Source organism: Vanessa tameamea, chromosome 16 (genome assembly GCF_037043105.1).
Source record: "Vanessa tameamea isolate UH-Manoa-2023 chromosome 16, ilVanTame1 primary haplotype, whole genome shotgun sequence".
Lineage (NCBI taxonomy): Eukaryota > Metazoa > Arthropoda > Insecta > Lepidoptera > Nymphalidae > Vanessa > Vanessa tameamea.
The window spans coordinates 1,664,793-1,682,881 of record NC_087324.1 but is presented as its reverse complement, the minus strand read 5'-3'; the positions used below and the strand labels follow the sequence as shown (position 1 = coordinate 1,682,881).

Below are 18,089 nucleotides of genomic sequence, written 5' to 3'. Positions count from 1 at the left end.
TCCGCGAATCTAGGCGTGCCTTTATAGGTCCCATAACGGTAATAGTGAAACCGACCGAATGGTTGAGCATGTCCAACTAGCTACAGGTTCCGTGCTTCAGCAGATCCAGTCAGAGATCGTCTTGGAGTCTTTGAATATCGGATGTGAAGGATCATACATCTGCTGACTTGACCGAGTGTGGTACTACATGACAGATTGGGATGAGATGCGGTCCATCTTTGCATCTCACCCGTGGGGGCAGATTTGTTTCTCTCTTCTGTAGTCGTCTTCTGTATTCGTCTCGATGTGGTGCCTCAGGGTATGGAACTGTTCATTCTGTATTTTACCTCGCACTACCAGCAGTGGGATAGCGTTACTATTTATGCATATTCATAACAAGTCTCCGCTACATCAACATAACATTCAATTCATCCGCGTCGAAGTATATAGAATGGGAACACTCTGTTCTCTCTCCGATTGTGTCACATCACCGAAAAGTTTTGATGTGCTTAATATGTAAGTGACGCCGTGCGCGGCGGTGACGAGTCTCTAGCTCGCTGTGGGCGCAGGGTGCTGCTGGCGGCCGGGGGCGGCGCCCGGGGCCCCGCTGTGCTACTACCCCGCGCCCTACGACACGTACCGCTTCGTGAACAGCACGGAGAACAAGCACGGGCTGGTGCTGCAGCTGGCGCGGCGCCGCGACGCGCGGTACCCGCGGCAGTTCGACGCCGTGCGCGTCGACTTCGTCTACGTCAGCGACCACGTGCTACAGATCAAGGTACGGCGGGCCTCCCGTGCTGGGGACGCATCGGAGTCGTTATCGGAGCAGATGTTGCCTTTCTCTAACTTTTATATTGAAAATCCATCAAACCGATGATTGATGATATGATGATGATTATGATTTAAATCTTCCTCCTGGAATAATTATTCGTCTTCCGCAGATAACGGACGCAGAGAACAGACGCTTCGAACCCCCGTACCCCGAGATCCCGATCGTGTCGGGTCCGATATCGAAATTGAAATATCGCGTGGAGATCGACAGCTCGGCGGTCGGTTTCAAGGTCATTCGGAACGACGATAACGTCACGATGTGAGTAGTTTTAACGGAACAGTTTTACGTGTTTATTTGCCCGATAAGATTTCCAATAGATAACATCTAAGTATTCAAATGAATCTGACTCTGTATTTACCCCTTTCAGTATTAGTACTTCTATCGTCAATATTACAATGCTCTAAGAGCCCCCTAGCGACATAAAAACTTGCAAGATCGATCGATCCCTCGACCCTTGGGCTGTTGTCATCCCTACCCCTAACACAAGCTTTAAGCTCAATTGGAGCTATGTATATAGCTATACATATAATTGAATTAGCTCAATGGGTCGTTGCTAATATTCTTTATTTAGAAAAAAAAACAATGTATAAATTATTATAGTATAACCTTATTACAATCTTCATAAAAAATAAACTTCCATACAAATGTATGATCCCCTATTTATCCGCCAAGGGGGTTTACTCTTTGCATATTTGCATGCTTCTGGAGTCTTACACTTCGTATTTGTCAATTCCCAGCGTGGACACCCAGAACGTGGGCGGGCTGATCCTGTCGGACAAGTTCCTGCAGATCTCGTCGGTGCTGCCCACGGACCGCGTGTACGGGCTGGGCGAGAAGCAGGCCCCCTTCCTCAACGACCTGCAGTGGAAGACCTTCACCCTGTTCAACCAGGACATGCCGCCCACCGAGAACGTGAGTGATGCACTAACGCCTACCAACACAGATAACAAATTGAAGAATGTCTTTCATTCTGCTAAACTTTCTTGACTTTCGATAAAATGCACCATAAGAGTACTTTACCAGAACTAAACGAAAACGTCTTGTGGCATACAGGCGTGCACGTTTTCGTCGCGAGAAGAAAGAATTAAAATCGCATTAGGAAGTCCCGTTTCCTCCTAACTCTTCCAGTCTGTGCGCAGCGTCTCGGCGTATCGGAATAAATGGCCCCAACTTACTTTGTTTATATAGTCCTGTTCAATATTTATGCTTTATCCTAATTGAGGATTCAGCCTTTTCAAATTCGAATTCGAAATTCGAAAGTTTTTAAAATGCGCCACGAATGTCATGGGTGCGAAAACAACAATTCATAAAAACATTAGACCTGCATATTTTTTTAACTTAACTTGTTTTTTTTTTTTTTTTTTTAATGATACGAACAAAGACCTTTATTCACTTTGATAAGGTTTTTATATAATATGATGATGAGAATTGTCTAGCTCAATGAAAACTCAAATCTGGGCTACTATTTAACTTTTGTTTATAATAATACAATTCAATTTAGTTTAATGGCCTCTAGTTGTACCAACAGATTATTTCATTAATGTCACGTAGGATTGAGTAAAACCTTTAGATCTTATTGCAAAATGCCGCTCTATTGAGGTTAGATAGCAAATTGAGCAGTATTTTAGCTCAACATGTAGATTTCCTAGCGATGTTTTCTTCTCCAAGCATGTGATGAATATTATCAATATAAATATCTTGTCTAAATCCAAAGAGATTTAGAACTGGCCGTCTTAGCCCTTGAGTGATCATCAGACAACTTGACAACTTCTTATTTGGAACTATTTTTATAGCATCTGCATCGATAATTGTGACAAAAATAAAACCAGTAAATCCGTATATATCATATCAAATCAAATCAAATCATACTTTTCAAGCACTTTTGAATCGTCATTTAACCAAATTGTAAACGCAAAGTTACCGGTTCGGAATGTCGACTCTACCGAAAAGAAACAACACGAAACTCAGTAGTAACTCTTTTCCAACATTAAATATACAATTAAATTTAATATATTCTGCCTGAAAGTCAACAAGTTTAAATATTGGTGTTTGAATTTGAATGGACTGAAGGTGAATATTTATATTAACAGCATTACATTTTCAGGCAAACCTGTACGGAACACATCCATTCTACTTAGCTTTGGAAAAGGACGGAAAGAGTCACGGAATGGCACTAATTAACACTAATGCTATGGGTAAGTGTTATAATTATTTAAATTAATAATATTCATGCTGACCAGCAGTTAGAACGACTTTTAAAAATAGAATAGACTTATTACTGCCAGAGTTAACTCTCCCGCATCTCGGAAAGCCTTCACATCTCCGGTCGTGTCGTATGCAATCCAATTACTTGGTCACTTGGTGGTAGGGCTTTTTGCAACCCCTCTCGGAAGGTAACATTACCTCATTATATATTCTTCCCCTTCTGGTTCGGTGTATTCGGTTATTATGGTGTTTTTTTAGCAGTTAACGCGCGTACTTGCGTCTTTTTGGGGTTGAAATGGACTAGGTTTAGTCGGCTCCAATTCGAGACTTTGTTTAACGAAGACTCGATTTCAGACACAAGTTTGTTCCGGTTTTCTTCGACGTTTTCCTGAGAAATATTAGCACGGCCAGTGTATAAGGTGTCTACGGTGCTATCGTCTGCATAGCAGTGAATGTTACTGATTTGCAACAAGTCATTCATATGCAGAAGAAACAGAGTGGGTGATAGAACGCAGCCTTGTGGAACACCAGCATTGACGAATTTTAAGTCGGAGCATGCACCGTCGACAACGACCTTGATGCTCCGATCTGCCAAAAAACTGGTAATCCAGTTGCATAATTTCCCGGGAAGCCCATAGGAAGGAAGCTTCGAAAGAAGCGCTTTGTGCCACACGCGATCGAAGGCCTTCGCTATGTCCAGACTGGCTGCTAATGCCTTCCCCTTGCTCTCAACTGCTTCCGCCCATTTATGAGTCAGGTAAACTAGAAGATCACCGGCTGAGCGACCCCGACGGAAACCGTATTGGCGGTCGCTAATCAGCTGGTACTCTAGGTACCGCAGGAGCTTTCAGTTTATAATGGACTCCATTACCTTGGAGAACAAGGAGGTGATGGCTATAGGCCTATAATTGGACGGGTCTGAGCGGTTGCCCTTTTTAGGGATCGGATGCACCAAAGCAGTCTTCCAGGAGTTCGGGAAAACGTCGAATGCATAGAATGCAGAGTTAAATTCCTTTCTGAATGCGCTGGTATTTACATCACGAGACGCCGATGCGATACCCCAGTCTTGGTAGCGATCCCATTTTCGGCGTGAAGCCGTTTCGTTTGTAGAAACGACCAAACCAGGGCTGGGACTTGCCACCGATGGGGACCGCAGAATACGGAATGAACAGTTCCATACCCTGAAGTACCACATCGGCGACAGAGTCAGCAACAACGCTCGGATCATCCGGCGAGAAACAAACCTGCACCCATGGGTAGGATGCAAAGAAGGACCGCATCGCATCCCAATCTACTGACTTGTAGTTCCACACTCGGCGGCAGCCCACGAAACGAGATCGTGAGTACCGCGCCACCGGCACTGTACTCCGGACGAGACAGTGGTCCGACGAACCCAGAGGGGGATCGACGATAACCTGGTAGCCATCCGGATGAGAAGTCAGCAGAAGATCCAACAGTTTGTTCCGGTTGCTCTGACGTAAACGCACACCCCAGCTCGTGGTACAAAGGAATGTTCCAATTTGTACCCGGGGTAAGAAAGAAAAGTCGTATCGGCAGGAGAGGATATCTGGGTCTCGGTAAAAAAGAGCAAGGCCGGCTTCGCTCGTGGTAGGGGTTGCCTTATGATGCCTGCTCCGCTTGCCCCGAACAGTGGCGAGCGCAAAATTGACCCACCCCCCCCCAGAATTCGGAGGGCAGTCTGGGCATCCCTGCTCAGGTGGTGTACGTCCTGAGCATGGACGCCCAGAGAGGAATTCTCCACCGCAGTCGCTGATGGTACCCTCCTGGGGTAATGAAAACGAATTCTGCACAACCATTATGTTTTGGGGGGAGGGGTTCGGGCCTCCGGGACTCTCACATACCGGACGAAAAGCGGTAGCATAGCTACCACTTTACGCCGATTTTAAGTGAGAGAGTAGTACTTCCCCGGGCGTGCCGGCCCATTCGGCTGCAACCCGAAGGTATGCAGTGTGGCACGACCACTAGAGTAGTTCTCTAGCTTAGTTTCACATTGGCGATGGAAGGAATGGTTTAAATTTCTTATGGTGCAATTGTTTGTAGGCAGTGGTGACCACATACCATCGGGTGTTCAATTCGCCCGTGCGCCTACCTACATTATAAAATACCTGCTTCTTTAGATAACTCCGATTATACTAAATATTTGTGCATGTCCACAGACATAGTATTGCAACCGACTCCGGCTATCACGTACCGCACATTAGGTGGTATCCTCAACTTCTTCGTACTCCTGGGACCATCGCCCCAGGAAGTGGTGGCTCAGTACACCAGCTTGGTGGGCCAACCGTTTCTACCACCTTATTGGTCGCTTGGATTCCATTTGTGCAAGTAAGATTATTTATGATGTCAATTTAAAGATATTGTATTATCGTAAGAATTGATACAATTAAGTACTTAAATATATACAAATATGAATTAAAAATAGTTACTGTATAAATCTTGACCGCGTGGAATGGTGGCAAGAATGCTAGCAGCAATTCCCCGTTGGATCGCAATTCCGATCCTCTGGGCTAAGATCTTGTGATTTATCAGTAGATATAATATGTACATCTTAAACATATTACACAAAATTGGAAAATATTTAATTTCATATTCAAGAATATCACTCAAGGATCTTCATTCAAATTCAACGTAATGTAGATTTTTATAGATATTTTACTCCATAGATATTTCAACTGTGTAATATTCTGGTCGGATCTTCAATAAAAGTGTAGTAGAGTGCCGAGGGGGCCACGGTGGAAAGACGGCTTCAGATACATCATATCGCTAATATCTTTTAAGGTATGACTACGGCAGCTTGAACGTGACCAGGGATGTTATGCAGAGGAATAGAGATGCAGGGATTCCACTGGTATGCGTGCACACTCTTACACTGACTAAATAGACAACGCGTAACCTAAACCAATTAATGTAATACAAAATTTTGGGCATAACATAACATAATCAGCCTGTAAATTTCCCACTGCTGGGCTAAGGCCTCCTCTCCCGTTGAGGAGAAGGTATGGAGCATTTTCCACCACGCTGCTCCAATGCGGGTTGGTGGAATACACATGTGGCAGAATTTAAAATTTTGGGCAGCAGTTCCTATTAATACATAGTTTTAAGACGGTGCAGAAGTGTTCGATATTTCACCCCGAAAAGAAATTAAGTAAGGGACACCGTTGGTTGCCTGGATGAAATCGCTATGTAGCGACATGGTCGCTAAAAAGGTACGTTTATTTTGGGCTGTATCCATGTATGTTTTTTTTCTCTTTGTGGTGTACAATAAAGTACAAAGTAAGTAAGGGTTACTTATCAATTTTACCTATTTTTGAAGTAGTGCGTACTGTTATAGATGGACTATGCATCCCTAATGCCTATAGCCCCCTATAGCCTAGCTCCTTATTCCTGTTTATTTATTAAGTTCCCATTCATAATGCAAAATCATTCATCCATACCGGTCAGACTCAATCCATCTTCCATCCAAGCTGGCTTGTAAATTCTAATGATTCTTTTTTTTTTAAATAGTAGCAATGTCCCATAATAAGTAATTACTAAAATTCCTAATTACCCCTCAATTTAAGCTTAAAGCTTGTGTTAGGAGTGGGGGCGACAATAGTCGGATCCTGCGACTTTTCATATCGCTAGGCGGCCCTAAAATTTCTTCTAATTCTCAATAGTTCTAATTAATCATTTTATTAAATTAATATATTTTAAAAGTCCTTGATAAAGATATTCATAATAGTACGTAATTATGTTTAGCATGTTTAATTCGACGCACTTAATCCACAAACATAACACTTATTAGTTAGGTAACTTTCTTCCAAAGTCTAGAATTTCATAATGTCACTACAGGCACAAGGGACATAACATCTTAGCTCCACAGGTTGGGGGCGCGTTGGTGTAATATAAGGAATGGTTATTATTTCTTACAGCGTCAATGTCTATGGGCGGTGGTGACCAATTACCATCAGGTGGCCCATTTGCCCGTCCGCCTACCTATAACATAAAAAAAAAATGTTTTAAAGTTGAATGGTTTGTGACAACTGATTTACAGAAGTGCATCCAATATTTTAACTGGTATTAAATGTGCTGTTCTTTCTTGGTATTAAATGTGATTTTGCCAACAGGACGTCCAGTGGAATGACCTGGATTACATGAGCAATGGCAACGACTTCACGTACGACAAAGACAAGTTCGCAGGTCTGCCGGAGTTCGTGGATCAGCTGCACGAACAGGGCATGCACTACGTCATACTCGTTGGTGAGGAGTTTACTAATAGCTCAGGAATTATATCGTTTTGCATCTTGGTACATAATGCTTATGGGAATTTTTTTAGTAGATTTTAGGTACTTTCACATAGGAGTTTTGTCACGTATGATAGGAGAAAATAGTCCTCTGGACCGCATTTAAGCTACGGGTACCAATTTTCTTCTGGCCTAGCAAATTGTGCAGAAGATACAATTGCGCATAATAAGTTTGACCGCAAAGACATTATGAGAGTAGAAAGAGGTTCCAACTCTCATAATCTGGTGGGATTCCAATATGACATTACTGGAAAGAGTGCCAACCAATAGTCCCAGTTGACCAACTTCAGTTACTAAGAATCGACTGACAGAAGAACAAACAGACAGAATCAGAAGCTAATAATCTTACTAATATTATAAATACGAAAGTTTGGATGTATAGATGTTTGTTACTAAATCAATCGGACGCGAGTAAAGACGCGGACCAAAACTAGTATTGAAATAAACATCTCTAGAAATTACAAACAAATAGCGGATCAATTTTAGGTAGACATGTATATTGGCAGAACTGTACGACGAATATTATTAAACGACTTAACTTTTTCGTAGATCCTGGTGTCAGTGCGTCGGAAAAACTCGGCGAATATCCGCCGTTCGATCGCGGCTTGGAAATGGACATCTTTATCAAAAACTCGACCGACCAACCATTTATTGGCAAGGTATGAATATATCTATATATCACTCTCGTCAACTCCACTGATGATATTCCGCTCGGAGAATAGGGATTGATAGACCGAGAGACTCTGCTTTGGTATCAATTCAAGGTCAAACTTGGCTAGTTTTTAGTTGAAAGTGCTTTAGAGAGCTCTATGTTAAAAGTATAACTGTATTAGCTCTAACTATATTTGATGCTGGAGATTTTTATTTACTCGGTTGTAGGGCTTTGTACAAGTCCGCTTGGGGAAGTAGCACCCACTCATCAGATATTCTACCGCCAAACAGCGAAACATAGTGATGTTGTGGGTGCGGTGGTTCGGTTTGAAGTGAGTAAATCAGTATATATATATATAGATAGAAGGGATATAAAGTGGTATCTTTTAAAGTCTGTTGGATATTGGTGATATAATTTTTTCAGCTCCTGATCACTGACCTACATTAGGAGGCATTTGTCTGTCTGACTACCTATATTATAAATAAAAAATTCGCTTAATTTCCAGGTGTGGAATCCGGTATCCACCGCTTGGCCGGACTTCACTCATCCCAATTCTACCGCCTACTGGAAGGAAATGTTTTCCGATTTCCATAAGATCGTGAAATACGACGGAGCGTGGATCGTAAGTGCATAAAGAGGAACGACTCACTACTTATTTTAACCAAAACATAAATATTAGTATCGTACCTGTAAATTTTAAAGTCAAATTAATTTCACCCACAGCTTGATATTTTTTATCCATAAAATCACAAATCTTATATTTTGCTGTGATCCCATACGTGACGCTCCAAAATGTCATCTACTGCCCGACGGCCGCGAGCGCGAGGTAAGAAGAGCGAGGCCGAGAGCGTTAACCCGGGTCCCCCCCCGCAGGACATGAACGAGCCGTCCAACTTCGTGTCGGGCCCGCTGCACGGCTCGTGCGCGCCGGAGCGGCTGCCGTACCGGCCGGCCGGCGCGGCGCGCGAGGGCCTGCGCCGCCACACGCTGTGCATGGACGCGCGCCACCACGCGGGCGCGCACTTCGACCTGCACAGCGCGCACGCGCTCACCGAGGCCGTCGCCACGCACGCGTGAGTCTCCGCTCTTTTGGCCTTTCGCCATCGACTCCTGCAGACCTTAAACATTAAAAGGTTAAGAGGAGAACACTCCTATCGCAATATTTTAGTTCTACATTTTTTATCTGATTTGTAAAAATTGTTCCAGCGCGATGCAGGAGATCCGCGGCAGGCGCCCCTTCGTGCTCTCCCGCGGGTCGTCCCCCGGCCTGGGCCGGGTGTCGGGCCACTGGAGCGGGGACGTGTACAGTCGCTGGCACGACATGCGCATGTCCATACCGGGTGCGGACGTAAACACTCAAGTGCTCCTAAATTTTTGTAGTTCTAAATCATGACATAGTTCGAAAGCTTATCAATATCTTTACGCGTTTCAGCTCTCCTGAGCTTCAGTCTGTTCGGCGTGCCGATGATGGGGACGGACATCTGCGGGTTCATCGAAGACACGACGCCGGAACTCTGCAAGCGATGGATGCAGCTCGGAGCTTTCTACCCGTTCTCTAGAAACCATAACACCAATGATGCTAAGGTACTCACACGCACACAAACTAACGTCAAACATGTGTTTAGTGTATTTATATGTATTTTTACAAGTGTGATTTGTTTGTGATTTTAAGCGTCTCAAATGAATATATAGGAGTAGTAATTTATTGAAACACCACAACAGTATAATGATGACTTAGTAATCATTAATTTTAAGTAACATCTACACATGATGATTTTTTCTATTGAATCGCATAGTGCGATAAATGAAAACTCATTGAGCACGGCACTGACCGCACAAACGTCCGCAGCCGCAAGACCCGGCGTCGCTGGGCGGCGAGGTGCTGTCGGCGAGCGTGGCGGCGCTGCGGCTGCGCTACCGCCTGCTGCCCGTGTACTACTCGCTGTTCGTGCGCGCGCACCTGCGCGGCGACACCGTGGCCAGGCCGCTGTTCTTCGAGTGAGTGCCTTGCCAGCCCACAATATCGCGTCTCTATCTCTCTCTCTCTGTATCTCTATCTATCTATCTATTTCTCTCCTCCTGTCGCGCTTTATTATATTCGAACTGTTTCAGATTTCCATCAGACGTGAACGTTCCCGCTATCGACGAGCAGTTCCTCATCGGCTCTCATGTGATGATAACCGCCGTCTTGCACGAAGGTGCCAACTCTACCAAGGCTCTATTCCCGGGCAAGGACCCCTGGTATAGTCTGCGAGACGGAAGTTTCTTGGCACAGGATGAGTTTAAAGAAGTTACCGATGCCGATATGGTGTCTGTCAGGGTAAGCTCTATTTTAGTTTCCCGTTTTTCTTTCATAGTTCAAAAAGTGTAAAGCCTCATATTTTTGTTGCCCCTTATAGTTTTCAGTTATTTACCAGTTGTGTTAAAATTCTCTCCTAAAAATATATCAATAAATTCAAAAGATGGTAAGAGAATATATATTATAATATTTGACTATGTCTTTGTATAACGTGATCTATTTCCCCAGGGCGGTGCCATCCTCCCCTTGCAGGATCCCCCCTCCAAGGGCCCAGTGAACACGGCTCTGACGCGCTCGCGTCCGATGCAGCTGCTGGTGGCGCCCGACGCGGACGGTCGCGCTGCCGGGGAGCTGTACTGGGACGACGGTGACAGTATCAGTGAGTACCTACTACATCTCCTACGTCATATTCGGGTCCACTGTCAACATATTATACGGTACTAAAACTAATTTCATCTCACTTATCCTTATTTTAACCGGTGAACAGTATCTATAGATAGTTCTAAGACTCACAAGAAACATATCATCATTGTATTGTATGACTAGCAATCCGCCCTGGCGTCACATGGGTGCAATTTATTAATAAAGAAAATTAAAATAAACATAATTTATACTCTATAGCACTCTGGAATAATGTACCAGTAAAAAAAATTAGATTTGGATCATTGGTTTCAGAGACCACATCCGATCTACAAACAAATAAATTATACTTCTTTATAATATTAGTATAGATATGCCAATGTGATTTAAATATTATTATTTTTATACTTTCTACTTTTTATCCATATTACGTACAAGCATTTAAAAACATACTTTATTTTTTAGATACATACGAAGAGAAAAAATACAGCCACATTGAATTCTCTTTCCAAAATAACGAACTCAACAGCACAGTGCAATGGTGGGGCTACGGTGTGCCTTCAGTCAACTCCATATCAGTCCTCGGCCAAACAAAATCTATAAAATCGGTTACCATAAACAATGTACAGACTGAATTCACATACGATACAAAAATACATGTCTTGACGATTCCCAATCTGAACATTGCTTTAGATAAGCCTGTAAGTGTGAAATTGACTTATTAAAAAATTACTAAAAATATAAAGATTTTATGTTACATGACATGATTGATAAAACTCCATGGGTTTACAGATTGAGTGTTCCAATTTAATAAATTAAATTTCAAATTCGAAATTGGAAACATATATTCGACGTAAAACAGATAAAGTAACAAGAATCTATTGTAAAAAAAACATAATCCATTTTATAAAAATGCAATGAACTAAATATATCAAATATATTGATAACACTTATGGACTATGAATTAATTTAAAAAATATATAATAATTAAATTGGATATTGACAAACCTATGATTATTATACATATACTAATATAAAAATATTTTGTGCAATTTAAAGTTTCCACATATAGAATTAATGATCATGTTTGAATGTGCCATAAATGTTACCGTTATTTGAATTTTGTATGTTAATAATAACTATTATTGTGATATGCACAGAACATAAATGTAATAACTATTCAAATGTTAACAACTGCCATAGAAAACTATATTAAATATAAAAAAAATATTACAAATAGTTTTATAAACTACAAAATGCACTTGATTGTTGTTTGGAAAATATTTCTAAAATAAAACAATGAGGCTAATGTTGCTATCTTTAAATTTTAAATTTTTAACTTTAAGTCAAAAGTGTTTAATAATAGAAATTTAAGATCATATTGAGTGATTTTATTTTATAAATCATATATTTCTAGAAATAAAATATTTTTTGGTCGAATAAATTATACTTTTAAAGTTTTTATGATCTCATATTGAAAAGTTAAGAGTTTAGCGAAAATTTGCCAATTATTATTACTATGATAGTATTTACATAATGAATGAATATAAGATGTAATTAAATTATTTGCTATTATATCCTGCACTTTGCATAGATTTCCTTGTAGAATATTTGCAGGAAATTTTTGGATAGCCGTTTTAATTAATCTTAAAATGTGCTAATTGTGAAAATATTTTCATGTTAAAATTTAGTAAATTATTAGTATTATAGATTTAGTACGACTAACTAACCAAAATATTAAAATGAAGTATTAGGGTTGTCAATAAATATTATACAAAAATCCTTAAACTAACTTTTGTGTAGCCTATTCCAATTGAGGAAGATAAACAAACCTTAGATTTGCATAGTCGATTTTTTTATTCTGATAGTTCTTGATTAATATGTATTTATTTATTATATTATATTATAATTGTGGTTTGAAAAGCAAAGCTTATTTTAAACTTATTATAAAATTGTTTAAATTGCATTATTTCCTAATTTGAACTTTACAAATTGGTGACAGAAAAATATTCAAAATTCGAAGTTGTAATACCAAAGGTAGTTTGAAAAAAAAAAGAGGATGTCAACCCTAATACTTCTGTATAATGGTTTTAAAGCCATTATTAAACTCATTTCTATGTAATTTTGATAATAGGTGTCTGTAAGAGTATGCTTTGATGGATTTGATCACATAGAGTTAGGGTATGTATTCAAACTGTTTATATTGATTTGTAATTATAATTTAAAAATAACAATAACCGCTGGAAGGATTTTCGAACATATAATACCGAACATATTTTTCGAAATTTTTGATCAAAAGCATGTTTCATTGTTTAATGCTAATTAATATTGTTTTATTTATAATTTTTGTTGGTATATTTTGCAAGTTCGATGTTTGAAACAATTTCTTCCAAAATGATACAATAATGAATAGAGTATCAAAATGTTTTTCTGTAGTTATGTATGATATAGAACAATATAAATTGGTATATATATAATTTAGTTTGAAACATATTTCAACATCTTAGATCTTTCACAAAAATATTTGCAATAGTAAATAGTACCAGAGTTGCTTGTAAATCAAATATATTTTCTTGATAGCACTTATATAAATGATTAGCAAAAAATCGAAAAATTATAATTAATTAATAAAAATTTAATTTACAAATTCATTTCGAAATCGGCTTTTAGATTTTATACTTGTGCCATAATAGTTATTGCTATTGGTTGAAAAAAAAATTTTATAATGAATACATAACTATTGGTACCTTTTATTTGTTATTGTACTTTTATAATAAAATAAAAAATTACTCCGAAATCAATATTGAAATTAAATTCGGGTATAAAATAATTTAAGTAATTTCGTTACTATTAAAATTACAAAAATGCATTTGTAAAACTTTGTTGTTTTAAATAATCATTCTTGTTAACAGTTGTTTAATTAGTTTATGGAAGGAATTGATTGGCGTTTATTTTTAAGTTTTTTTTTATAAATGATTATATAAGAAGAGGTATCCCCGAGTAATATTGTTATTGATATTTTTCACTAAAGTAGCTGATTATGTTTTAGAGATATTAGTTCAAATGCACTCAAATAAAATGTTTAATGAATTGCACAAAATATTTGTTTTTATTACTGTTCCCATATCTTATTTTACAGGCTTGCACCAAAACCCACCCATTCATCACATATTCTACTGGCAAACAATATTAAGTATTGTTGTGTTCCAGTTTGGAGGGTGAGATGACCAGTATAACTATAGACACAGGGTTGGTGGCGCATTGTTGTATGGGAAGGTTAATATTTACAGTGCCCACGTATATGGGTACCTTCAGGTAAGGCCCGTTTGATTTCCCACTACCTTTTTATATAAAATAAATATTTAAAAAAAAAATTGTCTTGATGTATATCCACAATTTCATTACACTGATGAATACTAAATTTAATTCAGTAACAACTATTTTGTTAGTGGAATTAGTTAATAATCACTATTTACATGAACAAAATGTTTTTGATTATAATTAGTTTATATTTGGCTTTTTTTTAATATATTTATTTTATTACATGTTGCTTGTGGAACAATTTATTTGAAAGGTTGCTTCAATATTGCCCCATTAATGAACTGCAAATTCTCACAATATTAATAAATAATTGTGATTATGTGCAAAAATATGCTTATTATATAAAATCAGATATATATAAAGAAAACAAATATAAAACTCAACATAATTTATTAACATATTTTCGTCTACTAAATAAAGGTTGTGATAATATTTTAAATACATTTAAAATAAAAATACAATTAGAAAACAAAGAGCTCTTATTTTTTTTTATACACAGATATAAAAACTTTTTTCATAGAAATAAATTGCTTTAAATCTGCACTTTGACTAAGCTAAGGCTTTATAGAGTTGTAATACATAAACAACAATTCTATAAATGACCCCAATTATGATGGACAATTGGTAAAAAAAAAAACATTTTATAGTTCTTTATTTAAATTTTTACAACATTGAATCAGTGCCTCAAAAGGGAAATAAAATACCTAACCACTAAATTGCAAATCATTATTAATAAATAATATATTAGTGATCTTTTTCTACATCTGTCTTTAAGAATTCTTCATATTGGGCCTCAGTCATGAGTTCTTTAAGTTCATCAGGCTTAGTGAGCTTCAATTTAAACAGCCATCCTTTGTCATAACAAGATGTGTTTATTAAGCCTGGTTTCTTTTCTACATCACTATTTTTCTCTGTAACTGTACCACTTACTGGTGAATAAATTTCACTAGCTGCTTTTACACTCTCCAATGCTCCACATTCATCTCCTTCTTTTATCTCTGTCCCAGGATCTGGGAGCTGTGCAAACACTACATCCCCCAAAGACTCTTGTGCGTAACTACTTATCCCAACAGTTCCAATATTATTTTCAACTACTACCCATTCATGGCGATCTGTAAACTTCCTTTCTTTGATATTGGTGCTGTAATTATGTTTTAATTCACAATATGACTGCTTGTAATTTGACTGAATGACACACTGTCTTGTAAGACACTGTTTAGTAATGTGATGGAGGTATCTCTGAAGAATCATTTTTACCTGAAATTAATTCTAGTTTACTATTTCATTAAACTATAAGTAAGCAACTTTGAATACAGTATTTTATAACAGTAAAAAAATATAGATAACTTCAAACGGTAAACATGATATCACTCTTAACAAAGGAGATAAGTGTTGAACTCTGAACTAAGTAAACTCATTATAGATAGTTTATTTAAAATGCTTTTAACTTTTTAGCTTAATGGTGGTCATGTAGAATGGTTTAATATCGTAACATTTATTTTTTTGAACGTCGACAAAGCAATGAATTTACTAAAAACCGAATTAAATACTATATTTCTCAAATCTTGCGATATAAGTATAATTTACCTAAGGATTCTAAAATGATGTATTAACTGTTACTTTAAATTATTAGTATGCGACCGCGGTTTAATCAATTATGCTCGAATTAAACTTTTTATTTTCAAGCAGATTTATTTAAGATTTAATTTAAATAACAATATTATGACAAGTTCCCTTAAAATTTTTAGGTTAACATTTCAAAATATTCTTACCATCCCCTAATATTTCAAAATTCGATTTTATTGTGCTTTATTTAGACTTGTTCTTTTAATATAATAATTGAATATAATTTAATACAATATTTTTGTATACGTGTCTGGGACTGATAAAAAAATAGGTTAATCAACCTTTAAGGCCATAACTTAGAATTTGATGGCAATATAAATTATATACGTCAAGTAAAAACGTCATTGTTCTCTTAACCATGACTGAAAGATGTCAAACGGAGTTTACAGAAAAAATTGATAATAGAAATTATATTATTTGTGTTGGAATACTCGTAGCTTTGTTTGCTATTTTATATTCTTATAGGTGTGACGATTGTATATTTTATATTTTTTCATTAAAACGGTGATGTTAATGTACTTTTAAGTGTATGTCTATTTTTTATATAAACTTTTACAGATTTCACCTGACCACGATTTTTGTAAGCTATGTGCTGGGATGTGTGGCTTGTTATTATGTACTGAACTCGAACATTTTACAGAGATTTATAGAACAATTAACTTTTAATTTCGCCAAGGAGGTCCCGCACGAGGAAGTCGACGATGCCTTTCCCAAAGTAAGTTGAGTCATATGTATTTTTTTATTTAAGAACACACTGTGGGTTGGGTTACTTTTGCGACAAGATCTTTCAAGGTAATTTGTACACATTCTTTTATTAAAATTACTATTAAAATAATATTTTCGTCTATTATAACTATAGTAATAATATAATTAATCTTTAAAGAAGTTAAGAATATCATACTCTAATATATAAAACATCAAAGTCTGTAAAATTTATGATAGTTATTTGTAAAAATTAAACCTACTATTACTTCAATTGGGTGGAAGTAAAAAATTTTTACTATATTTTTTAGAATTGGTATAAAGATTTTTTTCCAAAGTTCCTTTAAATTAACTAAGTAATGTATATTTATTCACAAGTGCAACTTTATAAGTAAAGGTTAATTCATATTTTATATAAACAAAGTTTTTTTTAAACTTAATAAGAGTAGTCTATTTAATTGTGTAATAAATTATTAGTCTGTTTTTTTTTATTTTAGAAATATTTTATCAATTTGTGACTCACCCATGATGTAGATGTATGCAGACATTTTACATAGGCAAAAATAATTTTGTAGTAACAATAATAGGAAATTAATCAAATTATTTATTTCACTTACAGGGTTGTCACACATGCGGTTCCAAAGACTGTAACAGGCATGACCCAGAAATATCAGCTGAACCATGGACTAATCTTCAGATACATAAACAATTGGACCAGGCTATAGAAGATGTAAGATTAATTCAGATACTTGATTAACAATGCTAAAACTAGTTATTTTAAAATTGTATGTATCGAGGCGAAGCCCTATTGCAGTGATCAATAGCAACTTTTTACTCAATGTGTAAGCTTATAATGGGATTGTATGATTGTGATTTTATTCAAATGAGTTATTGAGTTATTTATTTTATATTCCCTGATTACTGCTCGGGATATACATTTTAATTAGTTGCTGTTTTTTTTTGTAGGAAGTTATGGTAAATTCAATTTTACTAGAATAAAGATTATGATTCTAATATTATACATAATGCATTGTTTTTTTTCAGTTTTATAATACAATTTTAGAACAATTTGTAAACTCATGGTACAGTAAAATAACTCTACAGCCGTTTTTTGTGGATGAACTAAGACAGCAGCTTAGATATGCATCTGCCTCACTTCTGAGGCGAGCTTTGAAGGTAAATATGTTTTAGTCCAGTTCACTATAAAATTAAACAAAAGAACATTAAAATTAAATTTATTACTATTTTTTTACCTATTTTGATAACTTATATCAAATAAAGTATCAAATAAATTTTCTGATGCTGCAATTGTTTGTTAATTATTGATTGTGTTCCTATATATTTTTTTTTTCATTTCATATATTTTGCCCTGTAGTTTTGTGTAGTCAATTAAAAGGAAATAATCTTATACCGTTACAGATAAATTATGCGAGATTTATATGCGATCGTTTAGTTCCATGTGCATTGAGACACTACTCGGTAAGCTCGGCAGGCTTCAAACAGCCGGTCCATGTAGCGGCTAGCAACCGTTCTGCCGAGCTCAAGTATCTCCGGTGCTTGACCGAGACTATATTGCCATACATATTGAGGAATTCAGAATGTCAGAATTCGTAAGTAATACTCACTATTTGAATTAAAATAAAATAAAATTAACTTAAATATCTATAATGTCTTATTTTAAAGATACAAAAATATTATAAGTACTTGTGTATTATAAGTAAGAAGTAGTTAAAATCAAAATAACCTTTATTGTACATCGATAAACACGTATATAAATCATGTTCACGTAAGATGCACAAGAGGCGGCCT

General features: G+C 36.9%; 2 protein-coding genes across 2 annotated transcripts in view; one reads left to right on the top strand and one right to left on the bottom strand.

Annotated features, from left to right (window-relative positions):
- LOC113395764 (uncharacterized) overlaps positions 1–18,089 on the top strand; it is a 31,276-nt gene that overhangs the window by 6,315 nt on the left and 6,872 nt on the right. Inside the window, exons 5-23 of the mRNA XM_064217225.1 lie at positions 549–757; positions 921–1,069; positions 1,549–1,723; positions 2,916–3,006; positions 5,194–5,362; positions 5,816–5,885; positions 7,144–7,276; positions 7,870–7,979; positions 8,478–8,594; positions 8,846–9,045; positions 9,179–9,312; positions 9,405–9,556; positions 9,822–9,970; positions 10,085–10,292; positions 10,500–10,650; positions 11,097–11,296; positions 16,903–17,010; positions 17,325–17,456; positions 17,700–17,890. Coding sequence (XP_064073295.1) covers positions 549–757; positions 921–1,069; positions 1,549–1,723; positions 2,916–3,006; positions 5,194–5,362; positions 5,816–5,885; positions 7,144–7,276; positions 7,870–7,979; positions 8,478–8,594; positions 8,846–9,045; positions 9,179–9,312; positions 9,405–9,556; positions 9,822–9,970; positions 10,085–10,292; positions 10,500–10,650; positions 11,097–11,296; positions 16,903–17,010; positions 17,325–17,456; positions 17,700–17,890 — 2,848 coding nt within the window. The remainder of the gene's footprint in view (positions 1–548; positions 758–920; positions 1,070–1,548; positions 1,724–2,915; positions 3,007–5,193; positions 5,363–5,815; positions 5,886–7,143; positions 7,277–7,869; positions 7,980–8,477; positions 8,595–8,845; positions 9,046–9,178; positions 9,313–9,404; positions 9,557–9,821; positions 9,971–10,084; positions 10,293–10,499; positions 10,651–11,096; positions 11,297–16,902; positions 17,011–17,324; positions 17,457–17,699; positions 17,891–18,089) is intronic.
- Positions 14,593–15,701, bottom strand: LOC113395768 (glycine cleavage system H protein, mitochondrial). Its single transcript, XM_026633445.2, has 2 exons — positions 15,540–15,701; positions 14,593–15,209 (listed from the first exon to the last, which is right to left on the bottom strand). The coding sequence occupies exon 2, from the start codon at positions 15,201–15,203 to the stop codon at positions 14,697–14,699; it is 507 nt and encodes a 168-aa protein (XP_026489230.2). The 5' UTR covers positions 15,204–15,209; positions 15,540–15,701; the 3' UTR covers positions 14,593–14,696.

What these genes read in the sequence shown, in the direction of transcription:
- LOC113395768 (XM_026633445.2), bottom strand. Translation starts at nt 15,203, where the DNA reads ATGATTCTTCAGAGATACCTCCATCACATTACTAAACAGTGTCTTACA.